This window comes from Sinohyriopsis cumingii, chromosome 2, assembly GCF_028554795.1.
Source record: "Sinohyriopsis cumingii isolate HCF-2022 chromosome 2, ASM2855479v2, whole genome shotgun sequence".
NCBI classification, from domain to species: Eukaryota; Metazoa; Mollusca; class Bivalvia; order Unionida; family Unionidae; genus Sinohyriopsis; species Sinohyriopsis cumingii.
Genome location: NC_142962.1, coordinates 20,044,329 through 20,062,324, shown reverse-complemented (window position 1 = coordinate 20,062,324; position 17,996 = coordinate 20,044,329). Strand labels below are relative to the sequence as shown.

The following is a 17,996-nucleotide window of genomic DNA, read 5'->3' as shown; positions in this document are numbered from 1 at the left end:
ACAAATGAAATCATCTTTTGGTCTGCGTTTATGACCGACCAATGATAGTACTGAAGAGGTCTCGCTAGGATTTTAAAACTGAGAGTCTATTGAGTTTAATTTTCTAATTTCTTTACACCACTGACATATAACTCTTGTTTGTCCAATAAATGAGAGTGAATTATGTCAGGCCAAGGAAACGTCTTACTCCATGCTCTAAGCTAAGCATCACACATAGTGTTCCGTGTGAAATATCAGTTCAAGCAACTTCTAGCACTCTGTTGAATCTCCTTACAATCTTCGCCAATTTTGCCCCAAAATACTTATCCAAATCTGCAAACAGCATTTTGTCTAACTCTCAACATGTCTTGATTTCGAGGTCACATTCAATGCGTATCGGCTACACTTGGAAATGAACACAATAATGAAAGGTAAAGTTGTTCATTTAATGTACTCTTACGCAAAACTACATTACTAGGTCTTTCAGCCTCTGAATTTAGTCATTGTAAATGTCAGTACAATTTTACTACCAGTCTGCACCTAGTCAGGTCTTTGAACTTGCCGCCAAGCTATTGGATCATGTTCTTCAGATGTACTCTTACACTGACAGCATGCACATCTGGGGGTCTTTCAGCCACCGAATTTCTCATTGTAAATATCGGCACAGCTAGAATGAAGATTTGATCAACACATTTTCCCACTGAGCAGATGGTTGAAGCAGGACTGTCAAGTCCTTGAATTTGCCTTCCGGCAAATGTTTGCATACGGAGGACTTCTGCATAAGTGATTTTCTGCATCCCAGGTTTAAAAAAATGCGTCCAAATAGGCATGATCAAGCTTGCAGTATTGTTATCGAACCTGTGGAGCATTCATCATCCAAAGATGAGGTAACGGTTACTCGTAAGATAAAACGTAGTTTGTGCAGCAACGGTTGAAAACACAGCTGGCAACGTTTTCAAAAAGAAGTTAAGTCGAGTGAACAATGTGATAGTTAAGACGCCTTTATATATATTTAACATATATGTGCAGAGGCTAAAAAACCCACCATGACCAAATGTGCATAAAACAATAACTTTCAAAACAGTACACTGGCAAGGCATGCTGGGTTGCCAGAACAAAAACTGCTGAATGAAGGTCCACAACACCAGGCAGATTTGAATGCAGGGTTACAAAAACATTCTTCCAAACAAGACATAGCAGTGAAAGTGCAACTTAAGTGTGTACATTGGCTGAGTGTAGAAGACATCCCTTGTTTTAAAATACAGATATCTTGTTAATTTAATACACGACTTAGCGGCTGAAAAATTGAGGCCATTGGCATTTTGAAGAAATCTGCCAATCAGTATGACTCGGCTACTACCTGTTCAGAGTTACTGGAGCACCTATCAAACGTTGTTGAGGATAGTCTTATACATGACATGCAAAATTCGTCATTTGTTACACCAATGGAAGATGAAAGCACTGACATAGCCAACAATAAACGCCTTGTCATATATGGTCAGACTATGTCTGACCACACAAAACCTTCAAGAAGATTTTTAACAAATATATAATGTTCAGATGCTTCTGGCAAGGGAATTGCCTTATTGGCTTTAGCTACATTATATAACTAATATTTTTGTTGTGTATTTAAACAATGTAATTATACTTAAAAAGCTACAGAAAACTGATCATCGGCTAGAATAAGACTCATAGGATTGGATTTTGACGCACTGTTTGTTGCCTTGATGAGTCAAATGACTTACATAAAACAATTTGTACATAAAACACTGCCTGCATATCCTTTCTGTGTAATTGATGAAAGCAGTCTTCAACCTGTGCAGATTTGATGAATATTTAAATACTCGTTCAGCTCAAGAATGGTATAAGGGCAAGACGGTTGCATTGGTCACGGCGCTCCAATTAGCACAACAACACAAAAACAAATGTCATACTTCAGTAACTCAACCGGTCGGGCTTGCTGCCAGCGTGGCTCCTTGGATGGGCCTGGTTCAGCTATTGTTTTCTGGATAATTTGTGACTGAGTATGTTTTGTCATACTTTTCTAATGAACCTTACTTGCGGATGTTTAAATAACAGTAGCGCAAGAAAATGAACACCAACCTTTCGTTGAAGAAAATGAATACAAACCTTTCATTTGCCGTTCCGAATTTTGGATTTATCAGAAACAAGCGTGTAACGATATACATTTGTAAAAGAAAGCGAAAGAATCCCACATTTTACAAGTGACTTTACTTAATATTGAATAATCTTGTATTACTACAGATCAATCAGTATTATTCTGTATTTGATCAAGACCATTCAGAATTATATACCAGTTGCTCAAGACATCAAGTATTATATACCACTTGCTCAAGACCACTCAGTGTTATATACCACTTGCTGGAGACCATTCACTATTATATACCATCAGTTCAAGACCATTCAGTATTATATTCCACTTGCTCAATACTATTAAGTATTATATACCACTTGCTTGGGACCATTCATTATTATATACCACTTGCTTAGGACCATTCAGTAGTGTGTACCACTTACTAAAGACCATTCAGTATCGTGTACCACATACTTAGGACCATTCAGAATTGTGTACCACTTATCTAGGACCATTCATTATTGTGTACCACTTACTTACGACCGTTTAGTATTGTGTATCACTTTCTTACGACCATTCAGTATTGTGTATCATTTATTCAAGACTACGCAGTATTATATTCCACTTACTTAGGACCATTCAGTGTTGTATACCACTTACTTAGGACCATTCAGTGTTGTATACCACTTACTTAGGACCATTCAGTGTTGTATACCACTTACTTAGGACCATTCAGTATTGTGTACCACTTATTCAAGACCCCGCGGTATTATATAACACCCGCTCAAGACCATTCAGTAATATAAAACATGCTCAAAATGATATTGCGATGTTTTAATATATATATATATATATATATATATATATATATATATATATATATATATATATATATATATATATATATATATATATACTTTAATGTTTTGTCTATGTTATCAGTGACAACACGAACTTGAATCTTTGTGTGTAACTGTTTACAGCATGGAAAGTAAATTACAGTGTTTTACGTCTTCAAATTAAATCATCGCTGTGATTTTTAGAGCAGGAAATATTCATATCGTTGTGGCACAGTTGTGGTAATTTTAGAATTTATATCAAACGCTGTTACTCGAACATGCAAAGGTCATATGCTTAGCTTCCTGGTTATCATATGTATGTGCTAGTAAGGGGAACCTGCAATGTTGTCTGATAATTCGCATTCAGTCGATACTACAATCTCTTGGCAATCTTGGAACATGTAAACAAAGGATCCATTTCGATTAAAAGTTATTGATATCCACGCGCAAGATGAAAGACTGACGATCCCTGGAAATATCCTTTAATACTTTAATTCTAGGATGTCTTTCTTAAGCACGCAATTCACAAAACGCTAATCTCTTAACGAGGAGTACTCTGATATTTATCGATTTTCATCGTGGTGTTCCGAACAATCATCTACAAGATATCTAAGCAAAGCTTCGTTTTATCATGCACTTCTTACACGCTTGATATTATTATCAACTTTCTACTTTTCATATTGATCCATCGAATAAACCCTGGCAGGATACTTGGATATAGTCCATTTAAACACAATGAATTTAACATAAAATGTAACACAGTCCTAATAAGAAAGACATTAAAACAAAGATACGGTTACAGCTCAAGCATTTTCGTACCACGTACGAGCCTTACATAAAACATTAAACTTTCCCACTGTGGCATATTTCAGTTTAATAATTTAATAATTTGAATTAAAAGTTTGAAAGCACATTGAAACGCAGTATTTCAATTTACGTGCAGAAAAACGAACATACAGTTAGATACATATGTTCCCCATTCTATACTGCAACGGGTTACAATGGAAAGAGGCTGCTAAAACTACACTCCATGCCTTTGAAAAACCCTTGTAGGAATGGTATTCCCAGACTTAACTGAATCTACTAATTTTCCAGAACACACACACACACACACACACACAGAGCTGATAAATATTAAGGAAATGTTTTTTTTTTGGACAACGCTGCATGATATATCTCAAAAGACCGTGAAATAAGCCATACCATGACATATGACATATGTGAAACTCAATCATATATGCTCAACAGAGCGTTCAGTTAGTCATACCATGGAAAATGTGAAACTCATTCAATCATTTTATCACTGTGTCGATAAATTAAATACTTTGTGTGCAAATCGAAACTCTGCTTCTTTTTCTTTTACCGAAAAAAACCCCCAAATAATTTATTAGAGACGACAACATGTCCACCCAATAATTAAGCGTTGTTTTGTTTTGCTTTGTTTTGTTTTGATACGGCATCAAAGAATTGCAACTTTAAATTAATTTCATGTTGTCAAGGCATAATGGAGAATTTCATATAAGTTTAATCTAACTTATCATGTATACTTTTGTCCTGCCCCGAATAAACTCTAATGATGCTGCAAAATCAAGTAGTGCAATTTATTACCATAACATCTGCATGGGGGAGTAATCCAACTACAGGTCCGTGGGTCATGTGTGTCTATGAATGTATGTATGTATGTATGGATGGGTGTGTGTGTGTGTGTGTGTGTGTGTGTATGACCCGCGAACTTTACATTTTTGGTCCATGTGACCCGCGGTGTTGAAGATGTTGGACCACCCTAACACAGAGTATTCAAGATGTATGTAACGATGAACACAAACACCCAATCCATTACATAGATGTAGCACGTGACAGTTTAGAAACAGAAAGTCGAACCTATAGATGTATTGCTTTGTAGATATTGGACTAGAATTACACACGTATATATGTATCACATCGAACATCTGGGACTAGGCTTACAGAGGGACATATCGCATCGTAAATTTGGAACTAGACTTACAGTGGGATGTATGTACTGCATCATAGATCTGGGATTAAAATTGCACAGGGATATATGTGTCGCATCGTAGATTAGAAACTTGACTTACACAAGTTTATATGTATCGCATTGTAAATTTGGGACTTGATCTTACAGTCGGGTATATGTATCGCATCGTAGATCTGGGACTAGACTTATGCACGGATATGTGTATCGCATCGTAGATATAGATCTAGATATGTGTATCGCATAGTAGATATGAGACTAGACTTACACAGGGCTATGTGTATCGCATCGTAGATATGGGTCTAGATATGTGTATCGCATAGTAGATCTGAGACTAGACATACATAGGGATATATGTATTGCATAGTAGGTTTGAGACTAGACTTATACAGGGATATGTGTATCGCATCGTAGATATGGGTTTAGATTTCCACAGGGACATGTATATCGCATCGTAGATATGGGTCTAGACTTACACAGGGATATATGTATTGCATTATAGATTTGAGACTTGACTTACATAGGGATATATGTATTGTATAATAGATTTGAGACTAGACTTACACAGGGACATGTATATCGCATAGTAGATCTGAGACTAGACTTACACAGGGATATATGTATTGCATTATAGATTTGAGACTAGACTTACACAGGGATATATGTATTGTATACTAGATTTGACACTAGACTTACACAGGATTATATGTATTGCATCGTAGATTTGGGACTAGAATTACACAGGATTATATGTATTGCATCATAGATTTGAGACTAGAATTACACAGGGATATATGTATCGCATCGTTGATTTGAGACTAGACTTACACAGGGATATATGTATTGCATATTAGATTTGAGACTAGACTTACACAGGGATATATGTATTGCATATTAGATTTGGGACTAGACTTACACAGGGATATATGTATTGCATCATAGATTTGGGACTAGAATTACACAGGGATATATGTATCGCATCGTTGATTTGAGACTAGACTTACACAGGGATATATGTATTGCATATTAGATTTGAGACTAGACTTACACAGGGATATATGTATTGCATATTAGATTTGGGACTAGACTTACACAGGGATATATGTATTGCATCATAGATTTGGGACTAGAATTACACAGGGATATATATATCGCATCGTTGATTTGAGACTAGACTTACATAGGGATATATGTATCGCATCGTTGATTTGAGACTAGACTTAACACAGGGATATATGTATTGCATATTAGATTTGGGACTAGACTTACACAGGGATATATGTATTGCATCATAGATTTGGGACTAGAATTACACAGGGATATATGTATCGCATCGTTGATTTGAGACTAGACTTACACAGGGATATATGTATTGCATATTAGATTTGAGACTAGACTTACATAGGGATATATGTATTGCATATTAGGTTTGAGACTAGACTTACACAGGATTATATGTATTGCATCATAGATTTGGGACTAGAGTTACACAGGGATATATATATCGCATCGTTGATTTGAGACTAGACTTACATAGGGATATATGTATCGCATCGTTGATTTGAGACTAGACTTATACTGGGATATATGTATTGCATATTAGATTTGGGACTAGAGTTACACAGGGATATATATATCGCATCGTTGATTTGAGACTAGACTTACATAGGGATATATGTATCGCATCGTTGACTTGAGACTAGACTTATACTGGGATATATGTATTGCATCATAGATTTGGGACTAGAGTTACACAGGGATATATATATCGCATCGTTGATTTGAGACTAGACTTACATAGGGATATATGTATCGCATCGTTGATTTGAGACTAGACTTATACTGGGATATATGTATTGCATCATAGATTTGGGACTAGAATTACACAGGGATATATGTATCGCATCGTTGATTTGAGACTAGACTTACATAGGGATATATGTATCGCATCGTTGATTTGAGACTAGACTTATACTGGGATATATACCTCTCCTTTTGCCGCAGTAAATGTATCAGAAGTACCACCGGGCTTTCCAGGCACTTGACCTATTTCCTTACATTACCTGATTTGTACTGCGTCTTTACGCATTTATTTACATAGATTAAATAAATATCTTTACTTGAAAATGTAATCATGTAATCTATTTTGGCTTGTTTGCTAATTATAACGAATAATTTACTCGAAAGTGAAACCTTTGGGTTTATATAAAATTTTGATCATCAATAAGAGGAGTACCATTTATGTAATCCATCTTGCTTATTGTGTATTTGAGGAACAAAACGAAACCTATACTGATATTACAGGCATTATAAAATGTAATGTTGCTTTTAGCTGAAATTGTATTCACTTATTCATTGTTTCCCTTTAAAAATGAACCACTAACTAACAACTAAGATTCTGGAATAATTCTAATACCATTTGTTGTAATGTTAACGATTTATTTTCAAACACAAATTATTAAAGTAAAGAAACGATGTGGTACAGAAAGCATCAAGTTTCTACTGATGCGTTTTAAAAGTGAACGTTAACCTTATATTTCAGGATTAGAACGAGAAAGGGAAACAATTCTCATCTATCAGAGCATCAGATTTCACATTAGTAAACGTCCTCCGTAGGTAGGTAATAAAGAGACGAGTGTATTGCCCAAAGGAATAGGTACATTGTTGTCCCTTTGATCTTAAATATGAAAGCAGTGATTGGGAGCCTCGTTTACATAATAATAGGAAGTCAGACAAAGGTTCAGAGAGGACTTATATATCAGTCCCTGCGTAACTCTAGTCCCAGTACTGATACACAATGACGGTCAACCTGAATCTTCAAAGCGCAGTCAGGTTTAACAAATATATCCACCTACTTGTAAACAATAAAAGTCATTGTATCAGATTAGTACTTCTGAGTTTCCAATCAAGTCTTTCTAGAAGTGAATATGGAGAACGAGTTTCGTTTGTCTTCAAAATATTATTATATTATTTTGTTATTTCTGTTATTTGTGTCTGATCGCGCGTCATGGCTAATACGGGTCACTATATTCAATACTAAACTTTATTTAAGATGTACCAGTGGCAAGCACTGTATTATTTGAAATGTAATGAGCCGCGACGCGGGACCACAAACAAGAACCTTTTGTAATAAATGCTTGAGACAATGTCATGAAAAAGACGCAGTCCTCTGTGGAGGGGAGGCGATTAATGAGGCAATTTGGAGAAAAATGTACATTTTCAGTTTGCAAATAAACGTGTCTCAAGACGAAGTTCGATTGACATCCCAATCAGCATAATGTTAAGCCGTAGAAACATATTCCATCAAACCTGTAGCTATTTCTGGAAATAATGTCTTCATAGTATTTGTTCGATTCGTACAACCCTTTTGCAACTACTTTTTTTTTTTTATCTCCCGTCATAAGACGATATGACGTCAGTCTTTCTGTAACCCCAATTTCATTTCCACAAAATAACTCGAGTTTTCCGCCACCTACACTTACTGATATTGGCAGATGGCTTGCACTTGGAGCAAGAAAGGGCCCATTTATTTGTGAACTTCAAAAGTCAAAGGTCAAGGTCACTGTGAATGGTAGAAGAAACACGGTTTCAGCACAATAACATGAGTTTTACATCACACATCTGAACCAAACGTTGTGATGGCCTGTATCTGGGGTAAGAAAGAAGCTTACAGATTTTGTTATCATAAGATAACAGGTCAAGGTCACTGGTTTTTGCGTAATAACATTAGTTGTAGTTCACGTTTGACCAAAGTTTGTAGATAGATTGCACTTACGGTATGGAAGAGGCCTGTAGTAATTTCGTTGTACAATTATATCGCTGAATAAAGGCAAACGTCATGGTCATTGCCGCATAAAGATAAATTTGTTTGCAAAATAACGTTTGTACTGGAATAATTTCCTGGACAAACATTGTGGATGGACTGTATTTAGGATTATAAAGAAAATAAAAGATTATGGAGTCTACAGGTCACAGTCATGTGACGTCAAATAATAAAATAACGATTTTTTTTTAAATATTCAATTTTTGTTCAAGACGGCATACTTTAGCAAAAGTCGATCTCCAGTGTCAATCGACTCCACTTGTGCTCATACAGAGAACTTTGTAAACAAACTGCGTAAAAGATAGATTTTCAGGACTCATGGTACTAATTATATGAAAAAATACGAACCAGACTATAAATAGGTTTAACGTACTCAGTGCTGATATTAAAAGTTTAATTTAAAATAAATTATCTTTGGAGAGCATATTCTAATTGTAACTGACACATGTAGAGCCCATGTTTTATTGAAATAATTTCAGTCCTTTACAGACAAGAGTTTAAAACACTCGTTATTACAATTAACAGGGGCCCCGAGTGGCCAAGTGGTCTAAAGCGCTCACCGTTACGGATCACTGCCATCTCACCTCTGTCTGCGTGGTTTCGAGTCGCGGGTTCGGCCTATGTTGGTATGTGAGAAAGCTTGCCAGTAGCTTCTCGTGGGTCGGTGGTTCTTTCCGGGGTTTTCCCGGGTTCTTCCTCCACCATTAATACTGGCCGCCATGTATAGCCTATCTTGTGTTGACAAATGGCGTTAAACCCTACAACAACAACAACAACTACAGTTAACACCCGATTCTTCCGGTGAGGATTTCAAAACACATGTTAAAAATGCTGCGGCTTATACGGGTTTCTTCGTTGCATCAAGGATGGGTCTATACTGACAAATATAGGTTTGATCATAAGTATTTAGAAATTTAAAGTCATTGAAGTTTTAATGTGATGGTGTTTACAGTTGGAGTTGAATTAATACCGCGAGTCCTCAGCAATACTCGTATTGGAATCAAGTAAGTGTTTAAAAAAAGTGTTAATAGCGCTGTGGTTGGTCTTACTCGTGTAGATACCTACATAATGACATATTCAACATTTCCATAAATAAAAAGTAATTTTATTTATTCATTGTCATATATACATAAACTGTTACTTTCTAACATAAAAAAGTTTGACTTTATACTGGTAAATGCGTACGCACGTAGCACTGTTTACTTCTCTACTATTGGAACTGATGTGTCGTCCAATTAAAGAACTGGTCTTAACAGGACAGATTGTAACTGGGCTGTATCATAGTTAAATGGACGTTGTACAAAAATTACATTTTGAAACAATAATTTCTTCTCGCTCATGATCAGTACTATAAAAGAATATCACGTGAACATGGCTTTGTACTTGTATGTTTAAATGATCTTTATTTTAAATACAGTAATGCACGTGAAGCATGTACTCATCTACCCTACTATGACAAAAAACAATGTGGCCGTTTATGATAGGTCTGAATTGCTTCTTCAGTGAAGCAGATATTATCATCGAAGACAAAGGGTGCAATTTAATATATAAATACAAAGAATAAAACATTTTTGAAATAACTATGAAACTTTTGATCTTTTACTTAAATAAGTGGACCTTGATACAACTTAAACAACAAACATGTGTTTTCATAAGAATCAAATATGCTATACCATCTTCTGTCTTAAAAATGTGTACAGAGAAAGTCAAATGGACTATACCATATTTTGTCTTATCAATCTGAACAGGGAGAGTCAAATGGACTATACCACATTTTGTCTTATGAATCTGTACAGCTAAAGTCCAATGGACTATTTCACATTCTGTCTTAAAAATGTGTACAGAGATAGTCAAATGGACTGTACCACATTTTGTCTTATGAATCTGTACAGCTATAGTCCAATGGACTATTTCACATTCTGTCTTAATAATGTGTACAGAGATAGTCAAATGGACTATACCACATTTTGTCTTATGAATCTGTACAGCTATAGTCCAATGGAGTATACCACATTTTGTCTTATGAATCTGAACAGGGATAGTAAAATGGACTATACCCCATTCTGTCTTATACTGTTTACAGGGACAATCAAATACCACATTCTTTCCAACAAATCTGTATTCATTGACGAGTCCGTTGTATAATTTGTCATACTACTTTAAAGCAGCAAACGGTTATTTCTTTCATCTTTTTTGTTCTTCCAACCAATGTTTATCAACCGTTGCATTTGTACAATGTTTATCAGCTTATATATATATATATATATATATATATATATATATATATATATATATATATATATATATATATGTACAATGTTTAGAAACCGTTCTATGTGTACATTATTTAGCAATTGTATTTTTGTATTTTTACAATGTTTAACAGTTTGTTGTATTTGTACAATGTTTAGCAATCTTTGTATTTGTACATATATCCTTTCAATAATGCTAGCTGTAAAACTGTACAAATACATCAGTTTAAAAAAGAATTGACACAAGTATATCCATCGAAGGGAAAAAGACTTAACACCAGCATATCCATCGAAGGGAACGTATATTACTTTGCTATGTAACGGTTATGACTTCGCGAAATCATACCTTTCGCTTTGCCCGGTTCAATTGACGAGGGATGTTGTTAAATCCGTGTTAGATTTCACACCTCAAGATATAAACTTTCTAATTCAAATGGTTAAGACTACTAACGAAAACTCGACAAAAGTTTCGAAGTACAAAGCTAACCTCTAAGTATTATTAGAAATATCCACGGTTAAATACACAACTATGTATATAATACTGAGAAATATGTACTTTAAACATACATCTATATATGACACTAATAAATATCCGAATTCAATATACACCTATATTTAACACTCAGAAATCTCCCATACTAGTCATAAATACAGACTTTAACCAGTCCAAGATTGTTGTTCTGGTTAGCTTATCTATGTCTGGCGCGTGACTTTACTGTGCGTTTTATTATTTATTTCCTGTGATATCACTAACAGATGTTCGTGGATATGAGATAGTCAGATATCTTAGAATATTTGTAAACAAATTACGTTTGAAATGCCGATAAAAGTAATGCAAGTATAAACCGGTTGAAATCACCATAAAAAAAAGCATAACACAAATTTTCATGGTTAGAGTGGACAACCGATTTGAGTTTACCAAAATTGGCTTTAATAATAAAGTAATTGAAATAGTATTTGAGATACAAGTTTCACAGAGCTTGGCTTGTGCGGAATCCATAAACCTAAATACTATTTTACCATCGAATGTAATCGGTGACTAAATACATACAGGTGTAGTAAAACAGTTATTGCATGCTCTAGGCAACTTAAACGTGGACAAGGAAAAAGGATCACGAATTGTAACTACTGTCATTTAGGCTGGAAATCCTGTTATATTTCATGACGGTCAATACAATTTCTTTTTAACAGGGTTCAACAAAGAAAAAGGAGAGAGAGAGAGAGAGAGAGAGAGAGAGAGAGAGAGAGAATGAGGGTAATACGGATGCTCCCACTGACACAAACACGTAATAGCGTTTGGAATTATATTCTTGAATTTAAGAAGCAAATAAATATGTTTCATATATATTTTGCCAAAATTCTGGAAAACGCACTAGTTGCCTTTCGAACAAGAGAGATAATAGCAGTACAAATCTCTCTCTCTCTCTCTCTCATTTAAAACAATCAAGCATCGCTGTGATAGAGATGGGACAGTTCGATCAGATCCTGATCAGCTATGACTACTGTCCGTCCAATCAAACAATTTGGCGTTTGGTGTGTTATAAGGAATTCGGGTGGCATTATGTATCTATTATTTTCAATTCATAAGAAACAGGGATAAAATTTCATCCAGAGCTTTCTTCGGCATAAATCGTTTTATAAAAAGGGACACCATTAAAATAAATTTAAATCTTCCCGAATTTCAGAACATTAGTAAACGAGATATTTATAACAAGATCGAGAAAAAAAAGACATCCGATTATGTGCCAGTAGAAAAAGCAATGTAACACCACGCAATAAGCGTATTAAAAAAAAACAATAAAGATTAAGTGGTGTTAATTAAAATAACAAAAAAAAAATGTTTTTAGTTTCCGTGCAAAATGGATACACGTTATAGGATAATATATAAGGATTATGTTAAAATCAATAAGAGATAAGGATTAAGTTAAAACCAATAAGTGATAAGGATTATGTTAAAATCATTCAGAGATAAGGATTATGTTAAAATCATTCATTGATAAGGATTATGTTAAAACCAATAAGAGATATGGATTATGTTAAAACCAATAAGAGATAAGGATTATGTTAAAGCCAATAAGAGATAAGGATTAAGTTAAAATCATTCGGAGATAAGGATTATGTTAAAACCAATAAGAGATATGGATTATGTTAAAACCAATGTTCAAGATACTCACTCCTAATTTTCCGTCGGAATTCGATGTTTCATTTCCACTATCATTCGCCGACGAAAATAATCCATAATGTGCGGGAATTGTCCATGATAAGTAACATACAAACAAAAGAACGAACACCATGCCCACTTTTTCCAACGCTCCAGTACATACTCTACATCTCCGATTCACGAGAACACTTCGCGCGAAGTTTTGATCTGTTTCATCCGTGATGACCACATGCTCCGACACACTTGCCGCTCCCTTCTCCTCTGATTTATCGTCCTGGCCATTCATTAGTCTGGCACACCTTTGACTCGACCAATAATAAATATATCTCGATGGTCACGAACTAGAGTCAATACGATTTGTATATCCAGATAAAAGAGAGGAATGTGATAAGCGGCTAACACATGGCGTAATTAGCATCCTTCTCTGTGGTATCTACAAGACAAGAATTAGAACGCTCTGCAATGGACTGAAAACAAACAAAAGCAACACCAGCGTGGAATTATAGAAATTCCTCGTTAAAATAAATTCTTTCTGGTCTGATTATCAGATATAAAGAACCTAAGTCGAATTTCTTTCCAAAAATTAGATAGTATCTTGCCAAACAAAAAGTATATAAAATGCTATCTTGTATCTATTTTGTATTCAGTTATTGATAAATGCCAAATTATCCGCCCGATATACACAAGATTCCAAATCGTTATCAGAGTATGTTTATCTGTTTCTGCAATTCACTAGACGAATATATATATATATATTTATCTGTTTCTGCAATTCACTAGACGAATATATATATATATATATATATATATATATATATATATATATATATATATATATATATATATATATATACACGCACACACACACACACACCTCGCTTGATTCATAACTTGAGATTAACAAAAAGAATCAATTCACTTTATTTTTACTTAAATATTTATTACAATATCTAGTATGAAAATGAATTGCTTTAAATCATACCAGGTACGCATGATCATCTAAAATATGCCTAAAATACATCAAGATAACCTAATACCTATTAAGAAAATTGTGTTAATATCTTACGGAGAAGCAAAAAATAACATCAGCGAGCTACATTCGACCTATCAGTACTTACTTGGCTTGTGATTAGGTGTAGCTCCAGCGTTCCGGTGTCCAAATAACGTAGTAAGCCCTCGTCTTCATTCATACATACACACTGCCGTCAGCCTCGCTACCTGTTGGCCGAACCGCATCAATAAAACTAGGTAGTCCTGTAATTCCAAACCTACACCTGTTGCGCTTCAAGTGATGCCATTCAGATTGGAATGTAAAACACGATATCTATTCTGTTTTGATCTTGATTTAATCTGCGATGTCCTCACTTGGTGTAACTGTTTAAAAAAACACAATTCTGTCTTAAAAATGACCATAGGCATTTAATCATTTAAGGTGGTTATCCTTAAGTTTGTATGGATCCAGTTTTGGCGTGATGCATTCTGCAAGCATCAAATTTTATTTGTACAAAATATCATAACTTTTTATAAAATATTTTAACGCTTCCTTTGTTTGAAGAACAGTTTTATTACTTCCTTTTTATTATTGATTACCTGTAATCAAATAATAATCGAGGAAAATGCAAAAAATAAACGCATGATAACAGGAGGTAATCTGAACTTTGTGACAGATTATTCAGTGAGTTTTAGCTTCTTTTTTTTATAAAAAAATTAATTTAAATTGGAATTATGCCATTGTTTTGAGTTCGTGACAATTGTCAAAATGAGTATTTAAATAATGTTAACGTTTCAAAATCTTTTCTTGATATGTGCAATGAATTTTACATTACAAACTCCCACGACTCTAAATTAACACTAGAATTTTTGTTCTCAATTTTGTATTCAGTAACAGATGATTTATACAAATATTTAATTAACTAGAAACAGACATGAATGCGATAAAATCAATTTCCATGTATTTAACGGGTCTTTCATCTCATGCTATGTTTCAGAGAAATATATTTATCTGCCTCTGGTAATACCCAAAATTCGCCTATTGTGTGATTCGATTCGTGTCCTTCTGAAATAGTAATGGTTTTTCACTCGATCTGTTTGAATCCTAATTATCACCGCTTGTGGGAACTACGATGACCTCGTAACAATTCAGCAACATCCTTCAAGATACTATAAAGTGTCAAGCTCAGATATAACAAGTCAGGTTTGTTAAGTTAATCATGCAAAATAAATATTCTTTTGAGTAACAGAATAATGTCTTGTTGCTAGAACCGCTATACTCACATAGGTGTTGTTATAAACAATCATACTTGCAGATGTGTTCTTAGAAACCGCTATACTCAGAGATTTGTTTTTAACCGCTATACTGACAGAGCTTTGTCAAGAACCGTTATACTCAAACAGGTGGTGTTGGAAACCGCTATACTCACAGCTATGTTGTTAGAAACCGCTACACTGACAGAATTATTGTTAGAAACATCTATACTCACCTAAGATTTGTTGGAAACCGCTGTACTCACAGATATTTTTTTATAGAAACATCAGTAGTAACAGAAGTGTTAGAAACCGCTATACTCACAGAAGTGTTGTTATAAACCGATGTAATCACAGAGGTGTTGTTATAAACCGCTGTACTCACAGAAGTGGGTACAACATTCAATATATATATATATATATATATATATATATATATATATATATATATATATATATATATATATATATATATATATATATATATTTCTGATAACCGCTTGAATGCATCTTTATCACCCTTTGTGCTGGAATCGTATCACGTACGAATATGCATCGTTTCACGTACGAATATGCATCGTATCACGTACGAATATGCATCGTATCACGTACGAATATGCATTCAGTTGCAATGAGAAAATACACTTAAGCTAGTGATACAAATTCAAAATTATATAAATTTCATTGTATTATATAATTATTACGATTCAACTCCTTCTGTTTTCATTTTACGATGTGTGATCTACTTTGAATCTTGACCGCCCAGATGAGACGATTTGTTTCGTTAAATTGAAAATATCCTGGAATTCTAAGTCGTAGTTTGAATGATATCTTTTATAAAACTGAAGAGAAAAGAAAGAAAATTATGATCGATTTATGTTTCATCTCAATATAAGACAGAGCGGTTAAAAGATGAAATATTCTAAGTGGAAATAAAACCTACGTACATGACATATTGGATAGTCTTTTTTTGCACAGTAGGAATAAATCTCAAATTTTGAAAATTGCACATCAAATTTAAAATCTTCAAGCATTTGAATGAAGAAGGAAACGAGAGACTAGCTGGGATTAAAAGCCTCAAATCGTTGTTTTCAAGCATTTACAAGAATTTATATTTTGCGCTGACTTCAGTGACACTTTTTTGTCTTGAACGATTGTAACCTATGCCGAGAATTCTCTAGGGTGTCATGGTCCCTTAATCCGCCAATCTACGTCGTATATCGTGACAGGCATACCTGTTGAAATAACAAGTGCCATACGCTTAATCAAATACCTCAAGACAGGGGCTTTCCGGATCAACTTACCACCCAATACCAGGTGGCCCTCCTCTTTCGTCGTCATACGATACGTGTACTTTCTTACATTCCTCCCGGTTTTGTCGCATTGACTGAACAAGATCAAATTGCATCAGTCTGTTTTCATTCAGAAAATATCTTTTTTATATAAAAATTGACGTTTCGTGTTGAATTAATTGAAAAAAGTCTGGCATTTTCAGATACAAGAGCCATTGTTCCCGTCTCTACTGCAGAACAATAAATCGTGGAAGGCGATATTTGATACAAACTGCTCTGATAGTTGCTCGCACTATAGAATGCCGAATAAATTTGTTTTCTATATTTAATGAGATCTGACTGGCTAATCCGGTCTAGTGTGAATCTTAACACGAAAAATAAACCATTGATTCGAATTAAATAGAAGATTTAACCAACAAATTGCCTGCCTACATTTAATTTTCGTACTGAATCGTAGTTTCTGAACATGAAACCACATTACACGCAAAATTGTTTCGCCATTTTTTTAAGTGTCGCCTAGTCTAGTTTAAACGTGATTAAAACAAAGGGAGACAAACGAAACATGCATGGATTCACTCATTGTTTCATTTCCAAAGAAAGATAGGTTCTATAAAATACGAGAGATATGTTTTCCTTCGACACATTTAAAAATGATAAACAAGCAATACATTTAAATACTTATTGACAAAATAAAATAAGGCTTCCTCCTTTGGCAACTCTTTCGCCAGTAATTCTTACAAATTCACATCTTGACAATATTTGACTTGAAGCCATAGTTGTTCGATCGGTTCCGTTCTAATCCTATGAATTCCATTGTCGTATCCGCTGGGTCGCTTCCACTTAAATGACATAAAGACACACTACACGGTCTTCTGATGAAAATATTAACTATTTCTATATTTTATATGATCTGTCACAGCCGCTGAATTTGTGACAGATCGCCAATCATTTCAATCCAGTGATGCGTTAACAGCAGTACTGCCACAAAGTGAAACGTACACAGCTCGCGCACAGGGATGCAGATGTTAACATAATAACATTACAACCGTATAATAAAGAGTACACATATTTCCACCACGATACAAGAAGTGGACTTGTAACTGTTCCTTCAGAATTAAGCACAACAATTACAAAAGGGACGGCTTAAATGAATCATCTAATCTTGAGACGCATGTGTTCATCTGACAAGGAGATATTCTCATTTGGTGTGCAAGATAACAAGCCGATAAACATCGGGATATCTCCAATATATGGAAACTATGAGACTGCGGAAGCCCCATGTAGAGATCACTTTGTAACAAAAAATACAAACTACACTGGC

The 17,996-nt window shown here is 34.6% G+C and overlaps 1 protein-coding gene across 1 annotated transcript in view; it reads right to left on the bottom strand.

Annotated features, from left to right (window-relative positions):
• LOC149804425 (isthmin-like) overlaps nucleotides 1–14,756 on the bottom strand; it is a 51,997-nt gene extending 37,241 nt beyond the window's left edge. Inside the window, exons 1-2 of the mRNA XM_089932642.1 lie at nucleotides 14,258–14,756; nucleotides 13,153–13,572 (exon numbers count right to left, since the gene is read on the bottom strand). Coding sequence (XP_089788768.1) covers nucleotides 13,153–13,425 — 273 coding nt within the window. The 5' untranslated portion in view covers nucleotides 13,426–13,572; nucleotides 14,258–14,756. The remainder of the gene's footprint in view (nucleotides 1–13,152; nucleotides 13,573–14,257) is intronic.
• Between the last annotated feature and the right edge of the window lie 3,240 nt (nucleotides 14,757–17,996).